The 20,633-nt window shown below is 40.7% G+C and overlaps 1 protein-coding gene across 1 annotated transcript; it reads right to left on the reverse strand.

Annotated features, from left to right (window-relative positions):
- Window positions 1–565: 565 nt before the first annotated feature.
- LOC307249807 (interferon-induced GTP-binding protein Mx-like) lies at window positions 566–7,817 on the reverse strand (the record flags this gene model as incomplete). Its single annotated transcript, XM_080026658.1, has 12 exons — window positions 566–842; window positions 959–1,216; window positions 1,324–1,400; window positions 1,530–1,688; window positions 1,934–2,075; window positions 2,186–2,308; window positions 2,405–2,483; window positions 2,580–2,778; window positions 2,869–3,007; window positions 6,575–6,729; window positions 6,841–6,978; window positions 7,631–7,817. The coding sequence occupies 12 exons, from the start codon at window positions 7,815–7,817 to the stop codon at window positions 618–620; spliced, it is 1,881 nt and encodes a 626-aa protein (XP_079882784.1). The 3' UTR covers window positions 566–617.
- Window positions 7,818–20,633: the final 12,816 nt, after the last annotated feature.

Here is a 20,633-nt window from a genome sequence, read left to right on the forward strand (position 1 = left end):
ACAGCTACAGGACAGAAACGGGCAGCTGCAAGGTTTCATATCCTATAAGTGTGGTTGAATGGGTTTCATTTAGATTTAGAGAAAATATATCAACTGTCCTATTGATATTATTTTATATTAAAAAAGAGGTCTAGGCTCTGCTGGGACAATATTAAATAGATTAGAATAGAATGTAACATAAGATTTACCTGTAAAGGCAACTAAATAATTTATAGTAGCCAAACAATCAATTCCAGTCAAAACATTTATTTATTTAAACAATTTAACAATATTTGGAAAAACAAGAAAATAATGAATTTAGATCATTTCAAATATATGAGTGGTCCAACATTAGCAGAAAACAAAGCAATTTCGTCAAATGAGATTTGAAAAAAGTGCCTTATTAAATTAAAGAAGTGCATACTGTATTAGAGTACATTTAAAACGACTCCCATGTGCTGAACTTGGCCTGATAGATTGTACATCTTAATCAAATTGAATATGTTCAAAACACAATGTGCAGTAAAGAAAATATATAATAAAGTATAACAATCCTTTATCCAATAATGTACTGTACTGTATTTGACAAATGAAAAAGGTACAGTAGACTCCTGCTGTCAGAGGAGGTCAAGACTCCTCTAGAACTCTACCAGGTATGTGCGGGCCTTCATCAGGCGTTTGAGGCGACTCTGCAAACCAGCCCTCTTGCTACCGATGTCCAAATCCTCCTTCAGCAAGAACTCCAAATTCTCCTTGTCTTGAAGCACCATCAGCATCTCTCTCTGCAGCTGGATGGCTGACTCCTGTAACATCTTGTAGCGAATCACCAGCGGGATCTGGTCAGCCAGACGCTGGCTGGCAATCTGAGGGAGGAGAAAGATCGAAAAGTTTGAGACGCAAAAGCCGATATCTAAAAACCTGCCCTTTGTCTAACATTGCTGTTTTTGTTTATGAATTATTCCTCTAGATTAAAACTCACTCTGTAATACGATTTAAGATGCAACGTCAGCTCCTGAAGTGTTGCATTGTTATCTGTTCCATACACAATACTGGAAGAACCATCTTGTTCTTCCTCCTCCTCCTCCTCCTCCTCATCCCCCTTCTCTTTCTTGCTGTGACGCAAACTGTTGCTGTAGGTTCTGTCCTGAGAGTAAACAAGCAGCTCCATCTTGAACTGGGTCCTCAGCATGGATTCAGCAGTGGACTCTTCTTTCACCTTGATGGCTTCAATCTTTGCCTATAAAACAAGATTTTAAGTAGTCTTAACAACAAATAAATTATTCAATGATGATAGTCGAAGTATTAATGAAGAAATTAACTATCAAACTTTCAGAAGATTGCTACCTTGGTAGTTTTTAAGAGGTTAGGATATCCAGTAAAGCTACTTTGGGCCAGCTGTATGAACACCTTCCTCACAGCGTCTTGAGGAAACAGAAGTACCACAAGATACAGAAGCTTGATCTTAACTTATCATGTCACTGGTGGATTTATGAATATGTTTGAATAAAACTGAGAAACTCATTTAATATGTCATTTGTTCAATCACATACCTCCTACGTCCTTGAGTCTCCTGACAGCAGGTTCTTCCAGCTGTTTGATCTGCTCCTTGACCATGACCTCAAAGGTCTTGTAGTTGATGAAGCCCGGCAGTTCTCTTCCACGGTATCTCTCTTCATACTCCTCCACCTCGTCCTCAATTCCCTGGTTAACTGCAACACAAACGTATATTTGTCCTGCTGATGGAAGTTTAAGGATTGAGGCCTGAAGTGACTTTATTTGCTTAATAACAGTTAAGACATGCTGTCTCCTTTGGTCATTTACACAGCTCACCCCTGTAGGAAATGAACCAACCAGAGTCATAGGCTACCTTCTAAATGGCCTTATCCACATCCAAAAAACACTAAGTCCTCTATGTTACAGAGGGCTGTAGACCAGATCAAAACGATCCACTCACATTTTTCTCCTGACTGGTCCAGGTGGGCATTCCACTTCCTAAACTCTCTTCTGAGCATTGAAAAGACGTTGAGCTTCTCTCCACAGTGGAGTTCCTCTCCTGTCGTCAGACTGATGGCGTCCTGAGTGAATGCTGTCACTTTCTGCAGCACACATTACATATTTAACATTGCTAAAGGTTATTTACATTCATTGGGATTTTGACATTTGTCTTTGTAGCCAGGTTAATGTTTTGTAGCGTGAGGGAGCTCACGTCAATGAGGAAGACAAGTCTCTCAGCTGCATCAGATGGGGGTCCATTTCCATATCTCTCCAGCTCTTCCCGAGTCTGTGCTAGTTTCTCCTCTATCTGCTCTTCTAGTCGAGGCAGAGATCGCTGCAGATCATAGCAAGGTGAAAAACTTTAACACGTAAGGTGAATCATCATAATTTGTAGGGTTCATTGTTGAGATGAAGCAATAAAAACATTTACCTCAATGTGATGCACCAGCTCAAGGGTGAGTTTCTCAGCCAGTTTAGGAACAGTGGCTTTGCCTTCATTGTAGAGAGTTCTACAGCAAGAATAAAATATCTACTGAGTACATGCTCTTCAACCTGTCAAACACTTTGATGGATTTTCAGTAATAACCCAAATATTATGCACTTACTGGAAAACCATGTGATCACTGAAGAAGGCTTTCTCTCTTTCTATTGCTTCAGTAAGAGACACCTTGTCTGTGATCTCCTTCTGACCCCTGCACTTGACGATCATGTAGCCCTTCTTCAGGTGGATGACCTCATTGTGGACAATGTCAACCACCGTCTCTTCTGTGCCTTTGTCCACCAGGTCAGGCTTGGTCAAGATACCTTACACACACAGAGTAGACTGGGTAAGAGTTAAGACACTTAGCCTGCCTCAGAGCTAGGTGATTCTTATTCAAAATCAGCTTTTATTACCCAAAGTCCTCTCTCCCTCAGGATCCACCTCCTGTGCCATCTTCAGAGCCTCTGTGGTGGCAATGTCCACGTTGCATGGAACAACTACCAAGCTGATGGTTTCTTGCTTTGTGATGAACTTCTGGATCAGTCTTTTAATCTGAAAGTATGAATTCATATGGTACATGAGAGGCTGTGTAGTGGTGTTGTAGTGGAGGAAACTGGTAGGTGTGTTGTCTCTGGGCTGATCTTCTAATATCACTAGATTCACTTTAGGTGTGACGGCCAGAACACTACTTAACACCCGATATGTTAGAATATGGAGCAGTAGAGATGAGATATGAGTAACAATTGATCCACTGTTTATTGCCATCTCCTTCTCAGCATCCAGTACACAGGAATCAATAATGGCCTACAAAGGCATACAGTGTAGTGTGAAAGTTTGTGAACCCCTTGAGCCTTTTGGAATTTTATTTATTTTAACAATTATTAATTCATTTTTATCAATACCAGTATTTTTTATATGAAATAACAGATGTTTGTTTATCAATTCAACATTTTTCTTTTCCAGAAATCAACTGTTAAAACAGATAAAACTAATTATTTGACAAATGTTGTATGTGCAAAAGTTTGTGAACCCTGAGCTGCATTGCTTAAATCGAGCAAGGTAAACACAATCAGATGGGCCAAATCGAGTGATGAAATAGACCAATGTAATGAGAGATCTTTAGGGAAGAAATTGGGCGGCACTAGATAAAACAAAGATAAAACCAGGTCAGTTTAGGCCCACCAAACTGAACCCATACAGGTCAGACATGCTCAAAGGGGAAAACATTTCAGAGGATCTCAGGAATAGAGTTTTGATGTTGCAATTTTGTCTGAGGACAGCTATAAATTCATATAAAACAGTTTGAGCTCCATCGGTCCACCGTGAGGCAAATCATCTACAAATGGAGGGGTTCACAAACTTTCACACAGCACTGTATATCAGGCATTCAAACTCATAAGCCACGAAAAAGGTGAGAAGCCCGAAAACAAAGGGGGATCTGGGGGCATAACTCCCCCCCCCCCCCCAGAAGATTTTTTTTGTGATTTGAACATTTAAGAGAAGCAATATGGTGTATTATGGTGAAGAGAATTAAGGACAAAGAAAACCTTATCAGATGAATAGTAAAATGAGCAAAACAAGTTAGTCAGCCAACTTTCTTGACTTTTCCAATACAAAGTGTGTAGGTAGCCTATTTACAAAGAAAAACGTTAAAAACAGCTTAGAATTTTTTTTCTTCTTTGACTCACTTGTTAGACAGGCCGTTTTCAAAGTCTTATTAAACCTATTTACAGCCTGGGCCACAAAACCATTTTAGTCTGTATGTTTAGGTCATATCTCCATGACAACACTGAGGAGGGTAAATTCTTTTGGACCACGCTAGTTTTTATTCTTTTGGAGGTTAAAATGTATTGGCGCGATCTCTTGAGTGACAGCTCTCCGCCCGTTGTCCCTCACTTTGCCTCGGAGGTATATGTCAGCTATTTCCCTCCCCCCGACGTGAGGCGGAGTAAAAATCTCACAAAATGGCGATGCGCACAAACCAGGATTATTGGATGCCGTGTGAATAACTGAGGTCAGCCCGGATGCTACATCCATATTATTTACTATCTATGGACAATAGTGGAGGAAACAGGTGAGTGTGTTGTTTCGGCGCTGATCTGCTATAATCACTGCATTCACCTCAGGTGTGTAGGCTAAGGCCAGAACACCATGCACCATTCAAAATCCGTGAAAACAGCAATAGACAAAAGCACATTATCAATTTGAGGCGACACGTTAATCTGCAGTGACAATCCACAAACCGCGGCCGTTAATCAGCGCGTGCATAAATCAATGCAAACGGCTGTAAAACAACGGTTGGCAAACTGTGAATTTATTTAAAAAGTGATTCACATAAACCAAGAAGGCACTTTAACACGGTAAAATACACTTAACAAAAATATAAACGCAAAACTTTTGTTTTTTGCTCCCATTTTTCATGAGATGGACTTAAAGATCTAAAATTCATTCCAGATACACAATTGTACCATTTCTCTCAAACATTGTTCATAAATCTGTCTAAATGTGTGATAGTGAGCACTTCTGCTTTGCAGAGATAATCCATCCCACCTCACAGGTGTGCCACATCAAGATGCTGATCTGACATCATGATTAGTGCACAGGTGTGCCTTAGACTGTCCACAATAAAAGGCCACTCTGAAATGTGAATTTTTTTGCTTTATTGGGGGTCTGGGGACTCAGAACCAGTCAGTATCTGGTGTGACCACCATTTGCCTCATGCAGTGCAACACATCTTCTTCGCATAGAGTTTATCAGATAGTCAATTGTGGCCTGTGGAATGTTGGTCCACTCCTCTTCAATGGCTGTGCGAAGTTGCTGGAGACGGCTTATGGTGGAGAAATGAACATTCAATGCACGAGCAACAGATCTGGTTGACATTCCTGCTTTCAGCATGCCAATTGCACGCTCCCTCAATGCTTGTGGCATCTGTGGCATTTTGCTGTGAGGCCTTTTATTGTGGACAGTCTAAGGCACACCTGTGCACTAATCATGATGTCAGATCAGCATCTTGATGTGGCACACCTGTGAGGTGGGATGGATTATCTCAGCAAAGCAGAAGTGCTCACTATCACACATTTAGACAGATTTGTGAACAATGTTTGAGAGAAATGGTACAATTGTGTATCTGGAATGAATTTTAGATCTTTAAGTCCATCTCATGAAAAATGGGAGCAAAAACAAAAGTGTTGCGTTTATATTTTTGTTGAGTGTAATAGGCCTAGTAGGCCTGCTGCGGCTACTTCAACGCTCCGATAACTCGGAGAGAAAAAAATGTCAACTTCCCTGGAGACGCTCTGACTGACTGATGTCACCGCCCCTCAATGACAAATGCTATTTCTGATTGGCCAAATGACCGACACTATGGTCACTCACTCCACTTTCTTAATAGCTCCACGGTCCACACCACACACACACACACACACACACACACACACACACACACACACACACACACACACACACACACACACACACACACACACACACACACACACACACACACACACACACACACACACACACACACACACAGTGCTGGCCATCAGACCCCCCCCCCCCCTCCCTCCCAAAATGTTTTCTCAACGGATCTCCACAAATCGCATATATGGCCAATTTTGTTTCCAAAACGGCGAATTTCACCGAAAGGTGACTAGTTTGCATGCCTGATATATGTACAACTTGCGTGACACGTTAATCAATCTGCTTTGACGGGCTGCAAGAGTATTAAATATTGTGCATAAATTCAATCGGTCGTATGAAACAACGGTTGGCAAAATGCATTTAAGCCAATTTATATACAAAAGCACAATAACAGGGCCATATAAAGTTGCTGTGGCTACTTGGACGCTGTGATAACTCAGAAAGAGAAAGAAAAGGCAACTTCCCTGTGTGGACAGTCTGGCTGATTGACAGTAACTATGACATCTGCATTAAATAATACACATCTTAAAAAATACTATAAGGCACTAATAGTGAACCATTGAGGCCTTTTCTACAGGTGGGGAACACAGGGCCCAGGGTTATCTTCGCAGTCAACACTTGATCTGGAAAGACTTTTTACCAAAGAAAGTGTCCTTACAAAAGCAGGTGACAGTGTGTTTTGGGGAACAACCATACCTGGTCTCCAATGTTCTCTGGTTGACCCTTTACAGCCACCCTGGCGATGCCAGGAAGGTCAATGAGGGTCAAGTCTGGAACATCAGGAGAGGCGATTTCCAGACTAATGAGGTCATCACTGATCCCCACCCCAACCCCAGCCATTTCATCCTGAGCTGTAGAGAGATGAAATTATGTATGGTGGTTGCAAATGAAGACGTTTAGTAGCTCCATCAATATGTAGCTTGATAGTTGACAATGACATTTAATACTGCTGTACACTGTACCTTCTCTGATCTTCTTCTCCACATCTGCAGGGTCTTCTATCTCTTCCTCAAAGTTCTGGTAGCTTATCTTTCCATACCACTCCTCTCCTTCTCTCCTTCTCTTCATCTTCAGTTCGAGGGGACATCTTGTCACAATGCCTGAATTAATGAAGAGTGAATGACCAGAGAGGGGAAAATCCTTTAAAATACAGTGTGCTTTATGATAAGTCTCAGATAGTCCCTTCTGTAAAACCAGTTGGGTAGGTTTAGAAAGGATTGTTCTGTGGCAGCCAAGCTTTTGATATTTATCCTGCCACAATGTAATAATGAACCCTTAATATTTACACAATAGACTAACTTGGAAATGTGGTTAAAATATCATGTACAACACATAAAGGACTTTGTTACTGAATGCAGTTCCTGGCATTGGTATGGATTAAGTCCTTCACTCGAAATGTACTTATTTCACCGTCATGTTTTAAATTATTATTGGAGGAAAAAAACTGTTTATCACAGGTTACCACTTCTTCTTAATTTCTTTGAAGGCTGATTGTATGGTCAAGTTCTTTTTTTAACCATATTTAAAGTGAATTTCTTATTTTCTTTAGATAGATAGATAGATAGATAGATAGATAGATAGATAGATAGATAGATAGATAGATAGATAGATAGATAGATAGATAGATAGATAGATAGATAGATAGATAGATAGATAGATAGATAGATAGATAGATAGATAGATAGATAGATAGATAGATAGATAGATAGATAGATAGATAGAAATATATGGATGGATGGATGGATAACTCACCACTTCCTCTTGGCAAAGCCACCCCTGACAGCGCCTCCAACACAGAGCTCTTCCCGGAGCTTTGGTCTCCGATCACGGCGATAGCCGGCAGCGCCAAGTCCTTCTCTACCCCCAGAGAGCGAAGAGAGTCAATGAGGTCAATGCAGGGACGCACCTTCTCCTCGTACTGTTGGTTCAGACTGTTCATGTTGATGATTTCTTGTTTCCTGTAAAGAAAGTGTTTACAAAAAACAAATGAATGTCACTAAGATTTTACTAATCAGTTTCTTCTGTGACGAAGCAGATGCTTGAATGCGAAATGTCAGAGCGCACTCAGCAAAAAAAGTTATTAATCCCCGTGTGTTTTGAAAGATCTTTTAATTATTTTACACATTTTAAACATATTTTTGAAACATTCTAAACATCTTTGTGCGTTTTTAAACAATTTAAAAAATATATTTGAACATCTTTATCCAGTGGATTAATCCTGCTTCCTTTAAGCATGCATAGTAGTGACTGAGTTTGCAGCGGAGTGAGAAAGATAGGCAGACAGACTTGCCCAAATATTTGATTATTGTTAAATGTCCTTCACACACCCAGTGTTTTTTCGCTAGTGCCTCCAATGTCCAGCTGTGTGAAAATAGTAGCCATCCGAGGTCCAGATCCTCCTAGGAGGGTCCGGGGAGAGATTTTTTTTTACTTTTTTAAAGTGAAATGCATGAATCTGGTGCACTTTGAGAGGAAAATTAAGAGGCTAAATATGAGGAATTTTGTGTAAACAAATAATTTGGAGACACTGGGTCGGATGAATTAGAAGCTATTGAAGAAAGACACATGAATTTTCCATAAAAATATGAATTTAAAATAAAATATTATGCAGGGTCCTCTGGGTTGGGCCAAGCCCCAACCTCAGCGATTTTTACCAGCATCCAATAAGGAAGTGATCACAACTGTAGTAACCGGAAGTGCCACTGGGGGGTGGTGCCAAGACCGAGCAGTTTTTCTTTGACTCACTTGTTAGACAGGCCGTTTTATTAAAGTCTTATTAAACCTATTTACAGCCTGGGCCACAAAACCATTTTAGTCTGTATGTTTAGGTCATATCTCCATGACAACACTGAGGGGGGTGAATTTTTTTTGGACCACGCTAGTTTTTATTCTTTTGGAGGTTAAAGGGGACATATTATGAAAAACCAAACATTGCCGGTGTTTGGGCACACTGTTTAGGTTATTGGCGTCCCTACCAGCACACACAAGCTTCAAAAAGACAAATATGTCAGTTTCTTCTGGGACACTTATTTCGAAAAAGGGGGGATTTGAAGGTTTCTTCCAAAAAACACAGACTGATGACGAAATCGGTCGGTTTTCATTATCATAAATACTCCCACGGGAAAGCTCACCAGAAACTCGGCAGTTGATTGGCAAATCAAGACGCCCCGTTGGTAACCACACACACCTGGCTGAGCCTCCACTCGCTCATGCAACAACAGAGGAGAAGCAAGCAGTGTGAGCTCAACCTCAAGCTACCATCACACCCCAGCCTCGAAGCACACTAGGGCTGAATGGATTTACTTCATTTTTTGTTAGGCTATCTTCAGCAAAGGTTTGCAATCTGTTAGTGTGATCAAAGCCTTTTTACTGGAGTGTGGAGGAGACTGTGCCAGGAAGACTGAGAGACACCATCCGTCCGAAATGTAAGTAGTCCTATTTTCAAAATAATTCTGTCCGTTTGTTAGTTCAATGTCTGTAATGTGCTTTATTTTATCCCTCCTATAATAACCAACACCGACTGAAATGAGAGAATGCGGGGTTTAGTCGTTAGCATTAGCGCCCGCTAGCTTTACCGTTAGCTTTATGCTAACGGTTAGAGCTGTGAGTCTTTTGCAGTGACAGTTATTTGGCTCTTTTGTGAGCTCACGTTAGTCCTGCCGTGACGGCCCCTGAGTGAAAAACAGACGGTGAAACTGTAGGGTGTGTTGGAAACTGAAGAGTATTTTTTTAATAGCTTCATCCTGCTACCTGCTAGCTGTCTGACTGTATAGCTCAAGTACACACCGCAATAAGTCTGCGGACAGTGTGTAGTTAGGGTGACCAGATCCCAATTCACCAGATGTGGGACAAAGACTACGTTTGTGCGGGACAAAGTGCCGTTTTTTTAAGCAAAATAAACCTGTAGTACAAGCAGCAGTAGGCCTATTACATGATCTCCAGTGTAATGTACACATAGACAGGAATACTGTAAGTTGTCTCTGCTGGTGTTTGTTTCCTGTCCATTATATTTCAAAAAGCACACAGTATCACTCAGAACTTGCTTATTGAGCCAGGGCTATACTGAATTTGTTGTAGCTTTGCCATAACAGATGTATGATGTAGGCCTATACATGTCAGCTAGGCTACATGATGTAACATTGAATGTGGAATGTTTTACAGGTGTCTGAGTGCCCTGATGGAGCCACCAAGACCGTCACACTATCCGTTCCTTCAGAGGAGGATGTGTTCACTGGGTGGGACAGGTGGTCTTCTTCAGGGCCCAACAACAACTGGACAGTTACATAAAAGTTATGGCTTTGCTTCCGTTTGATGTACACTTCATATTTTCATTCCACTGGCTATGAATAAACTGCTTTATTTTTAAGGATGTTTTTGGTCTTTTTAAAATGTAATGATACTGTTTTATCAGAGAAAATCTTCAGCGAGATGAAAATGTGAGTTTCAAGTAATCCTTTACTACAGGTAGCAAACAGTGACAGTAAGCAACACAATACATTTTTTAACGGTAACTTTATTATGAATGAGTGATCACAATACAAATGATACATTATCTACTAGATATTGAAATGTTGTGAGATAATTTGCAGCTCTGACAAACCTAAAGCATAATTATTTCAACCATACATTTTACAAAAGATAATGTCTTTCCAGTGAATCTTGACATGATTCAGGATACATTCTTTTCCATTATGGTTACTGTACATTTTTACATGTCAACTCAGTATCGGTTCACAACCAAAGCTTTTTCACTCCACTGGGCTGTAGATCATTCCACAGACCTGTAAAGACAAACGTAAAACAGGGTGTATGTTACCAGTTTAGAGAGTTTATGCATAAATACTTAGCTCAAATTATGTTATTGACTGTGACATAATTAAACAGTATTTACCTGAGGATAATGTCAGGGAAATCAGAAATCTTGATGCCATTTTCACAGTTTTCAGCTCAGACTCCTGTCTGAACAGGTTCAGTTGTACATCTTTTAGTTTAGAACTGGTTAGTGTGCCGATATTTGTGGTAGAAATGAAGCTAAACATGTTTACATTGGTCTCCATGCTGCATTGGCCAAAAGTAAACAAAACTGACAGCTGGGCGTGTGCCATGCCCATGTAGGTAGGTATAGAGTAAATGAGCAGGGCGGTGCATGCACGCCCATGTAGATCTGACCAGTCAGAGCAGACTAGTATTTGTGCGAAGGGGGGTAAGCTGTCAAAACCTACCTTTTGAGATAGAGGGCAGAGAAGGCTGGAAAAGGCGATGAAGAAATGGGAAATGGTAGAAAACTATTGGGTTTTTTGAACAATAAACCATGAAAACCTTTTCTAGTAGACCTTGGAAATACACCTTTAAAACCGAGATTTTGCATAATATGTCCCCTTTAAAATGTATTGCCGTATTATCTCTTGAGTGACAGCTCTCCACCCGGAGGTATACGTCAATTGGGAATTGCCTGTTTGTCATTTAGCAAATAAATTACTCCATGTGTTAATTATATAGCCTAAAGTAAACCTAAACAACACTAAATATTCAGCATACTGATAGATCCACATGTTGTACCAATGACAAACTCCGCCGACATTAGTTGTGTTCATCACGTCATGGGCCGGTTTCACAGACAAGGCTTAAACCTAGCCCGAGACTAAAATGCCTGTTTGAGCTGGATTAATTCAAAACTACTCGCACAGATTCAGTTTAAAATAGTCCTAGATTAAAGCTATTCTGGATTAAACAAAGCCAATTGCAAAATGGATGACTAGAGCTACTCTAGGTCTAAATTTGATTTTAAATTAATCCTCCAAAGAGGCAGGTTTAACTTCATTTTAGTGGTGTCTGTGAGAGAGCATGGACTATTTGGAATATCTAAATGAAGACCAACTCCCACTGCAGAGGCCAGCCAGAAGAGTACTTGTGGATAGGTCTTATCCAAAACATTTATTTGATGAATTTACATTTCAAGACCGCTTTCAATATGGAAAATGCACTGGAAATAACAACTTTGCTTGAGCTTATTAGATGGATGCATTTAAATTGAAGATGTATTCAGCATAATAAAATGAGTGTCTAAAACTGACACACATGAATAACAAAATGACAAAACACAACCTGAACACCTTTTATTTTCTACTTATATCTTCACTGCGATTAGTAATCACAATTGTCTCAGTACTGTATCTTGTTTGCATCATAGCTCTCTCTTCCAACTTCATGTCCAATTCCACCTGTACAATTTTCATGTCATACTTCCTTCAGATAGCCTATTGCATTTTCTGTTCATGGAATTCTCAGGCTAACTTTCATGCAACGTCATCTTTTTTGTCCTTTCTTGAAAGGTTGTGGCAAGCGCTTCTTTAAAGCGAGATTTGGGTTTTTCCAGAGTCTATCAGTGCAGATATCATTAAAAAAGATGTCAAAATTATAAATGAGAAAGATGTGAAACACCGATAATAATGAAGATAACCTGAAGTTGGTGTATTGTTCTCTTACATTTTCATTAGAATTGAATTTGTTGCAAATTGCGGACAAACTATGTACTTGCTCAGTCCCAGCAGTATGGCTTTTAGATTCAATAACCGGATGGTTTCAAACTATTCTTTAAGAGATTTTTTTCAAATTCATTAAAGTTTATTGACGGAATTGTTTTAGCCTCTGCCATTGTTTTTTCTCACAAGCAATGGTGTTTCTGCTCCACTCCGGGTGTTTAATGATCACCGTTGGACCAGCAGCATGTGCTCATGGGCAGGTGTTTACAATCAGACTTACTTACCTTACTCCCGGACTTCATAGTCACAGACTAACTAAACCAAACCTAAGCCATATCCATGAAAGTGACTTCAACGTCCCAGTTTAACTAGTCCACATTAAGGCCTACTCCTGGCGTAATCAAGGCCCTGTCTGTGAAACCGGCCCCATTTTTGTTTTGGGCTAGCTTGTTAAGCAGGACAGTCGGCTAATGTATGCTCAGCTGTGTGGCGTTGCATGAATAGAGGCTACTTTAAAACAGAGACAAATAAATGCAAGTTATAGCTTGGCAAGTGAGGCTTAGGGGGCAAACAATACACTCTTGACTCAATCAATGTATGTGTTACCTCGCTGGTGGGGAAGGGCAGGGGAGCAGGGGTGTGTGTGCAGCAGTTGCAACGCGCCTCCGTTTGTGCACTCTGCGCGTTCACGTTGACAAAGGAAGTGTGTGCAGGGGGGGGGGGGCATATTTATTGGGGCATTATTATCAACGTTTTTAATCGTCGAGCATTTATAGATGATAATGTCGGCATGGACCACATACACTATGAAAAAAAAAAAACGAACTTTCAGATATTTTTTTTTTTTTCAAAAGGGCACTTGATTTGGCCAGGGGGCAAAGGGCAGGTGCTATAGCACCACTTTGGGTCTACCTGTGCACACCTATGGTAGTACACATGTATAAATACACTTTCTCACTAAAAGGATTGAATGTTATGTTAACATAGTTTAAAATAATATTTTAGTTTTTGAATCTCGTTTAATATGTAATGTAAATGTAATGTGTATGTTTTTCTTTTCCATCAGCAGCCTTTGCTTTTTATTTTTCCCCCATAAGCCATCTGTGAACAAGTTTTTGAACTTAAAGTTATTGTTATTACCTGTTTAGTTGTATTTCCTGGGTGGTGTATGGGTCATTCACATTCCCCTCAAACTCCCATCAAATCTGGTATTGTTGCAGTTTAATAAAGACTTGTAATTATCCACCTTATCTTCATCTAATTAAATTGCCTTATTTTAGGACAAACAATAATTTGCTCCAATCAGGGCATGATGAACCCACCTAGAAGGCCCAGGGACAAAAATATGTTTATAATGTGCTTTAAGGTGAGACTGCAGGTGAATGGTCTGTGGTGGCGGATTTTGCATATGATGTATGTCTGGACTCAAATGTTAGAATGCTTATTAATGAAATAGGAAACATTTGCTACAGGCCTGTATAAAACATACATTGACTGTTTTAGTGTAAACTGACTAACTGAAATGTAGTTTCAACCATCCCCCTCAATCTCCCGAGTGGAGCCAGCCTGACTATACATTTGAAAGGTGACAATGATCCTGCAGACAGCCTCCTGCTGTTCTGGGGCAGCCTGCCCCACCCACGATTATAATATGAATGTATATCTCAAAACCTGTCTGCCTCCCAACCTGCCTTCCCCTCCTTCCCCCCACCCAGCCTTACCTGTCTACCCGCCTCCTACCATGTCCTTAAATAGTCCATGATTTTGAGTGAACATTGTCACTTCTTGTAACATACTTACGTGTGTTGGAACCGGTGACCTCTCCGCGGAGAATTCTTGCTATTCTTGATTGAAAATAAACCTGATGCTATACACTATATCACCGTTTGCTTGACTTTTCTTACCACAGTAATTGGCGAGTTAATTCCAGGAAGGAGAACACCGGCAGAGGGTCCACGGGACCGGACAACAGCAAGCCCTTCCATTTCGGGACAGAGAGGACCTCTGTTGGCCGTCCCGTGGGGAAACTCTGTCATCTCCTCCGAATCGGTATGTGAGAACATGTTTTGTTTTAAAGCAACAACAATTGGGTTAAAGGATTACTTCTAAGGACATCTCTGTAGGAATTTTTACACTACAGTCGGAGCGAAACTCTCCCGTTTAAATTTACTTGGAAGTGAGCATGAACTTTAATTAACCATTAATGTAATAAAGCTAGAACGCCAAAGTGAACAGCCACGAGTTAGCTTCGGCCCGGGTGCTGTGTGACTGTTAATGCATCTGAATGGCCTTCCGCCAAGCACCGGACTGGAATTGACGAATTAGTCTTATTTGTTCAAGTTGAACTGAGCAGGTTGAGAGGAAGGTTTTAGGTAGTTTAGTAATTGGTAATGTTACTTGTTCGGTTGACGGACCGGGACAAGCAGCTGGACAGTGCTTTCATTTGTACTAATTTTCTTTTCTCCGGCAGGTTTTAACTCCTTTAAAACTTTTCCCTTCTTGTGAACATAGCATAAGGGCAGAGTTGGCCCTCTATTTTGGTTGTTTTGTTGACAGTGGAGAGTTCTGTGTTTTACAAAAAAAAAAAAAAAAAAAAAAAAGAGAGAGAGAGAGAGATTTTAGTTTTCTTGGAAAGCCTGAATTATTAAACAGGTCCTTCTGGGAGATTAAACTAGAATTGTTAACCCTTTTACAGACCAAGATATTTGTGTTGGTGGGGCTTGTTTTCGATCAAATAGCAAGAATTTTGAAATTTCATAAGTGTTTTATTGTTTGTCTTTGTTTTTTGTATTGTCTTGTTGTTTTTCATTCTGTTTTGCTTTGTGTTAACTAGCCACGGTACCACAAGGAAAAGGTAAGAAAATTGTGGGCTTATTTCTGTGTTTATAACAATGGGGAAGATTTTTAGCAAACGGGCTGATTTTGTCACGACAATTGACTTGCGAAGGCTCCACAGGACGCTTCGAACCATTTACTTTTAGCATTCAGGCCTGTAGCCTTAGGATATTGAGGCATCATATGTCTTTTAGCTACCATTTAATTCCCTGTTCAGATGGCCTTGCCATTAACTTTGTCTAAAGCTAGCTGCCTATCTGTTTTAAATTCCTTTTTGAGTTTGGAGTTGTTCTGTTGAAGGGAACATTGTGCAAAGTCATTTTCTGTGGCTGAACTAGCCACACACAAAAGAAAACAGGAGCCGGCCTTCGGGGCTGGTTGACGTGTTTTCACTTGATTTTGCTAGTGTGTGATTTCTTTCAGAGGCTTTTCCTGTGGGCTCTTTTGGCTCCATGTTCATTTCCGCTGCTCTCTCCAGCAGAGGAGCAGCGTCAAACACTCTTCCAGTTGGTAAGCGACGATTCCCTAGGTCACTGTTGTGAATGTCTGCTCTTCTATCTAGCCTAGCTTATGGATATGCCTCAGTCGAATGTAGGCTTTCAGGTTCGCTATTTTACCAATTTACTTTTAAAACACTTTTGGGCCAACCAAGGTGGCCATTTTTACCTTCTGCTTAGAGTATTTCTCTTGTTATTATTCGTCTGCTATGGCCCACTTCCAAGGTGTGGTATCCTCCCTGTGTTTTGCTTAGTTCAACCATCTCATCATTTGCATCTTCCTTTTGTCTAATCCTCCGTCCTGACCATGGCCTTTTGTCTTGTGTTCACCATGTGTAAATTACTGGGATTGACTGTGTTTTCCCCCAATGTTTTCCTGACTTTGGGGACTTTTGCTAAACTTGCCTGATTTAATGCTGTTTTCTTCCCATCTCTAAAATAATTTGTTCTGTCTGTTTTTTCAGTCTCCCTTCAGCACGACAGGGACACTGCCACCTAAGTTGACTCTGTTAACAAATGCCTTTGTCTACACCTCCTGTGTTTACATGAATCCTCTGTAGCAAAAAGGGCTACTCTCATTTTTGCAGTCATGGCTGGACTAGCCTGTCTCCATGTACTTGTCACTTTTGCCTTGTTTCTAGCATTAATCTTGTTTACTACATGCCTCCTTTTAGAAAGAGGACTAGCCCATCTGTTTTTAGAAAATACTTGTCCTGGTTCAAGCCAAACTCCCTCATTTACATCTCTTTAAACCACAGATAAACATGCACAGCCACTCTTAAAGAAGCTGTATTGTTTTCTTGATTGCTCATTTCTTTTAGATCCCCCTTTTGTAGGCCCAGCCAACATGCCCATTTTACTTCTCAATAGCACAGAAACCCATGTTTTTACATTTATGTAAGTATCTCCCCCTTGTTTCACTATAGCCTTGCACCACTGTCGCTGTGACAATCACTTTTGCTGATAGCCCACTCACCGTTTTGATCGGCCATCAATGCCTTTAAAACATGCAATGCTAAACAGTTTTCACCTTTCAGACATTTATTTTCCGTTATAAATGAAACGTTTTTGGCTGCTTGCACTAACTTTTCCTCCTGCAGGTTTGCTATTCCATTCTTTCTCCTTTGAACCCTCGTGTTCATGCAACTTGGCAATTTGTTAGGCTCTACATTTAGGTTGGTTTAGCCTGTTTGACTGTGGGCTGTTTTATCTTTGCAACACAGAGTAGGAGAGATGGTGTATAGTGCTCTGTGGTTCTGTCCCAGAGCAAGCGATAGAGATTGCCCTTGCCCACTGATAGCCCACTTACTGTATAGCCAATTCCCTCATAGTTTTTACTTTGTGTGCTTCACAGCACATGTGAGACAGTGAGAGGGTTGTTGTTGTTATAGTTTTGGTTGAGTTTGAGGGGTGTTTTATGTGTGAGGGTACAGAGTTCTGATCTCTGGCTTTGCCAAAAATCAGTCAGTTGGCTTGTTTTTTTCTTTTCTTTTTCTCTCTCTGTGTTTTGTGTGGAATCTCTGGCGTCTGTCTGACCATTAGCCAAATTGGTCACCTTGCTGCCGGCATTTTTGAATGCTTGATTTTTGTATGTTTGTGTTTTTGTTGTTGTTTGGATTAACTCTGTACACTTGGGTGTGTATTTCAGTTTTCCTGTTGCGCGCAGCGATCGTTTAAGCTTTGCTTAAACTTGTTCCAGCATTTTCTTTATGCTTGACTTTTGATTTTGTTTGGATTAACTCTGTGCACTTGGGTGTGCATTTCAGTTGATTTATTGCGTGCAGCGATCGTTTAAGTTTTACTTAAACTTGTTTCTTGTTTTGCTACTAACTTCATCTTTGCTTCCCGACTCTTGTAGGTGCTGATTATTTCCCTGGAAATATGCTCATCTCATGCTATTCCCATACCTGTTTTCTTTTATGTTTCTTTGTACTGTTTCTCGCATTCTGTGGTTTTCCTAAAACCTAACACAACTCATTTTAACACAACTAACTTTGTAATTTGTTTTGTTTTCTTTGCTGCACATTATCAACACTTTGCTGCAAACTTGTTGATGTTTCACCACAGTTTACATTGTGGGCTTTGCAGGTCTTTTTGGTAAGTAATTATGGTTCTGTTTTGCTTGATGACTGCATCAAAAAAGGTAAGATCCCTTTGTTTAGTTGACAAGTCAACATTGTTGTTATTCATGGCTTTGACTTTCTGCTATAAGTGTTATCTTCTTTCCCTTTTAAGCTGATTTAGTGGGCTTTTCTCAATTTGCCATGTTGATACCTCATGTCGCTGTCTCTTTGATTATATTTGAACAATATCCTTCTCTCCTCTATGCGTCACAGTGTATGCAGCAGTGTTTCCCCCTGTCCTGACTTGAAAGGCGCCTCCGCTGTCCCTTCCAGACCTGGAGCTTTGGTGGATGTCTCTGCTTCACGGCATCTGGCCTCAGCGCAAGGCCAAGTTGGCTTCACGGTGATTTCTGCATCCAACACACACATTAGTGACAACCCTTTTGATGCTATTTTTCCTACCCTAAGTAGTTGCAGGGCGCATTTGTGATACCTTTACAAACTGTTTCTTTTGGCTGCCATTGCGGCTATGACTGCCATTAAACAAAAGAAACTTGAGTTTCCCACAAACAACTTTTCTAAGCACGCCTGCTGTCAACTGTCCCTGTCACGGTCACTCCCCTGTCTTCTCTTTCTGCTCTCCACAGACTGGTGAAAGGATGCACTACCACGACCAGCCACCACCCGGGGATCGGTTTGTGGTCATGGCTCCCAGACGGAGGTTCTGACAAGCAAGCGAGGGACAGGACCCTTTCAACTCCTCCTCTCCTCCATGACGGCCGTGAAGGTTGCAGAACGGACCACCTGGATCCATGCCAGTCACAGCGAACGGATCGAGAGGCACCTACAGGACTACAGCCCACCAGCTTGGACCAGATGACATCAGCTGGACCAGCACCAGCAGCGACGAGGAAGATGACGCAAGGAGAGCCAGACGACCCCCACCTCCCCCAGCAATGGCCGCCTATCCTGCACCACGGATGCCCCCCTCCCCGGATTCACTCACACATGCTTTCAGACCTGATGGAAAATGTCTGCCCTCCCCGCTCCACAACCCCCCCTCCCTACCAACAACCCCAACCCCTCCCACTCCTCCGACTACGCAGCCATCACCCTGATGACTGGATTTGCCATCAGCTCCCCACATCCTCCACAGCTCCCCTATTCCCTACACCCTGGCAGATGACCTTAAGCGAAGGTTTGTCCTTTTTCGGAAGGCGATGAACTTGATTTTTGCCTCCAGTGGTGGCTTTTGCTGCTTGTCCGTGCCTTTCTGCTACCCTTGGGGCTCTTTGAACTTTACAGGCATTCTAGGACTATTTTGCCTTATCGTTTTTGGTTTCAGCTTTTCATTGTTTCTTTGGCCTTAAACTTTTGTTTTGTTTTCTTTGTTTCTTTGGTTTAATGTTTTTCCTCTTTGGAATTCGATTTGAGGTTTTTTCACATTAAACTCGCTTCTTGATATTTTGGCCTTCTCCTTTGATTATTGGCCTGTCCTGGGTTTATATTTTTTCCTTACGAGGTTTTTATTATTCCCTGTTATTCCTTTTGCCTTACCTTTTGACTGTTTTGGGGTTTATTTTTTTCTCCCCTAGTGTATATTTTGCCTTACTGTGGTTTGCTATCTTTTATGTTATCATAATATGATAAAAAGAGAGAAGTGTGGTGGCGGATTTTGCATATGATGTATGTCTGGACTCAAATGTTAGAATGCTTATTAATGAAATAGGAAACATTTGCTACAGGCCTGTATAAAACATACATTGACTGTTTTAGTGTAAACTGACTAACTGAAATGTAGTTTCAACCATCCCCCTCAATCTCCCGAGTGGAGCCAGCCTGACTATACATTTGAAAGGTGACAATGATCCTGCAGACAGCCTCCTGCTGTTCTGGGGCAGCCTGCCCCACCCACGATTATAATATGAATGTATATCTCAAAACCTGTCTGCCTCCCAACCTGCCTTCCCCTCCTTCCCCCCACCCAGCCTTACCTGTCTACCCGCCTCCTACCATGTCCTTAAATAGTCCATGATTTTGAGTGAACATTGTCACTTCTTGTAACATACTTACGTGTGTTGGAACCGGTGACCTCTCCGCGGAGAATTCTTGCTATTCTTGATTGAAAATAAACCTGATGCTATACACTATATCACCGTTTGCTTGACTTTTCTCACCACAGGTCTAACATTGTTATCTCATATCATCTGGAAACTTTGCAAGTTGATTACTTACCTAAAACAAAATTTATTTCCATTACAATTTTCTCAGAAAAGTTTGAACAATACAGAAATGTGCCAATATGTAACACATGTTGCATACATGTGCACATCGTAAAAAAAAAATCAACTATAGATGTTGGAAAAAGCCAGAGTTGAATTTTTATTTTTTTACAACATGGATTTTGGATACAGCCTTTTTTCATTTTATAAATCAAAAAATACCATGTACAGGTCTTAAAAATGCATTTACATCAAGCAGAAAATGTCTCCTAAATCAATCAATGAACAACATATGAACAAGTCATTTACGAACAACCTTCAGAATAGTGTTAAGAATGATTATTGAATGTTTAGTTCATGTAAGTGCTAGAAGTTGGGATTTTTTATTCAGATTATAAAAACAAAACTATCAAATAATATTTTTCTAACCACTATCAAACCAACATTAACACACCATTTCTCAGAGTTTGTTTTGTAAAAACTTTGGACACCCATATATTGTCAAACTGAAATAAAGATTTCAGACCAGGTTGTTCATCCAGAATGTGATCCTTGAAGGTCCTAGATACAATTTCTGGTGAACAACCTTTCACAACATTTCATGCTTGTAAAACCACTTTGCTCCCTGATTATAGTGCTAAGAATGGTTATGGGAA

Source organism: Ammodytes marinus, assembly GCF_949987685.1.
Source record: "Ammodytes marinus genome assembly, chromosome: 4".
NCBI classification, from domain to species: Eukaryota; Metazoa; Chordata; class Actinopteri; order Uranoscopiformes; family Ammodytidae; genus Ammodytes; species Ammodytes marinus.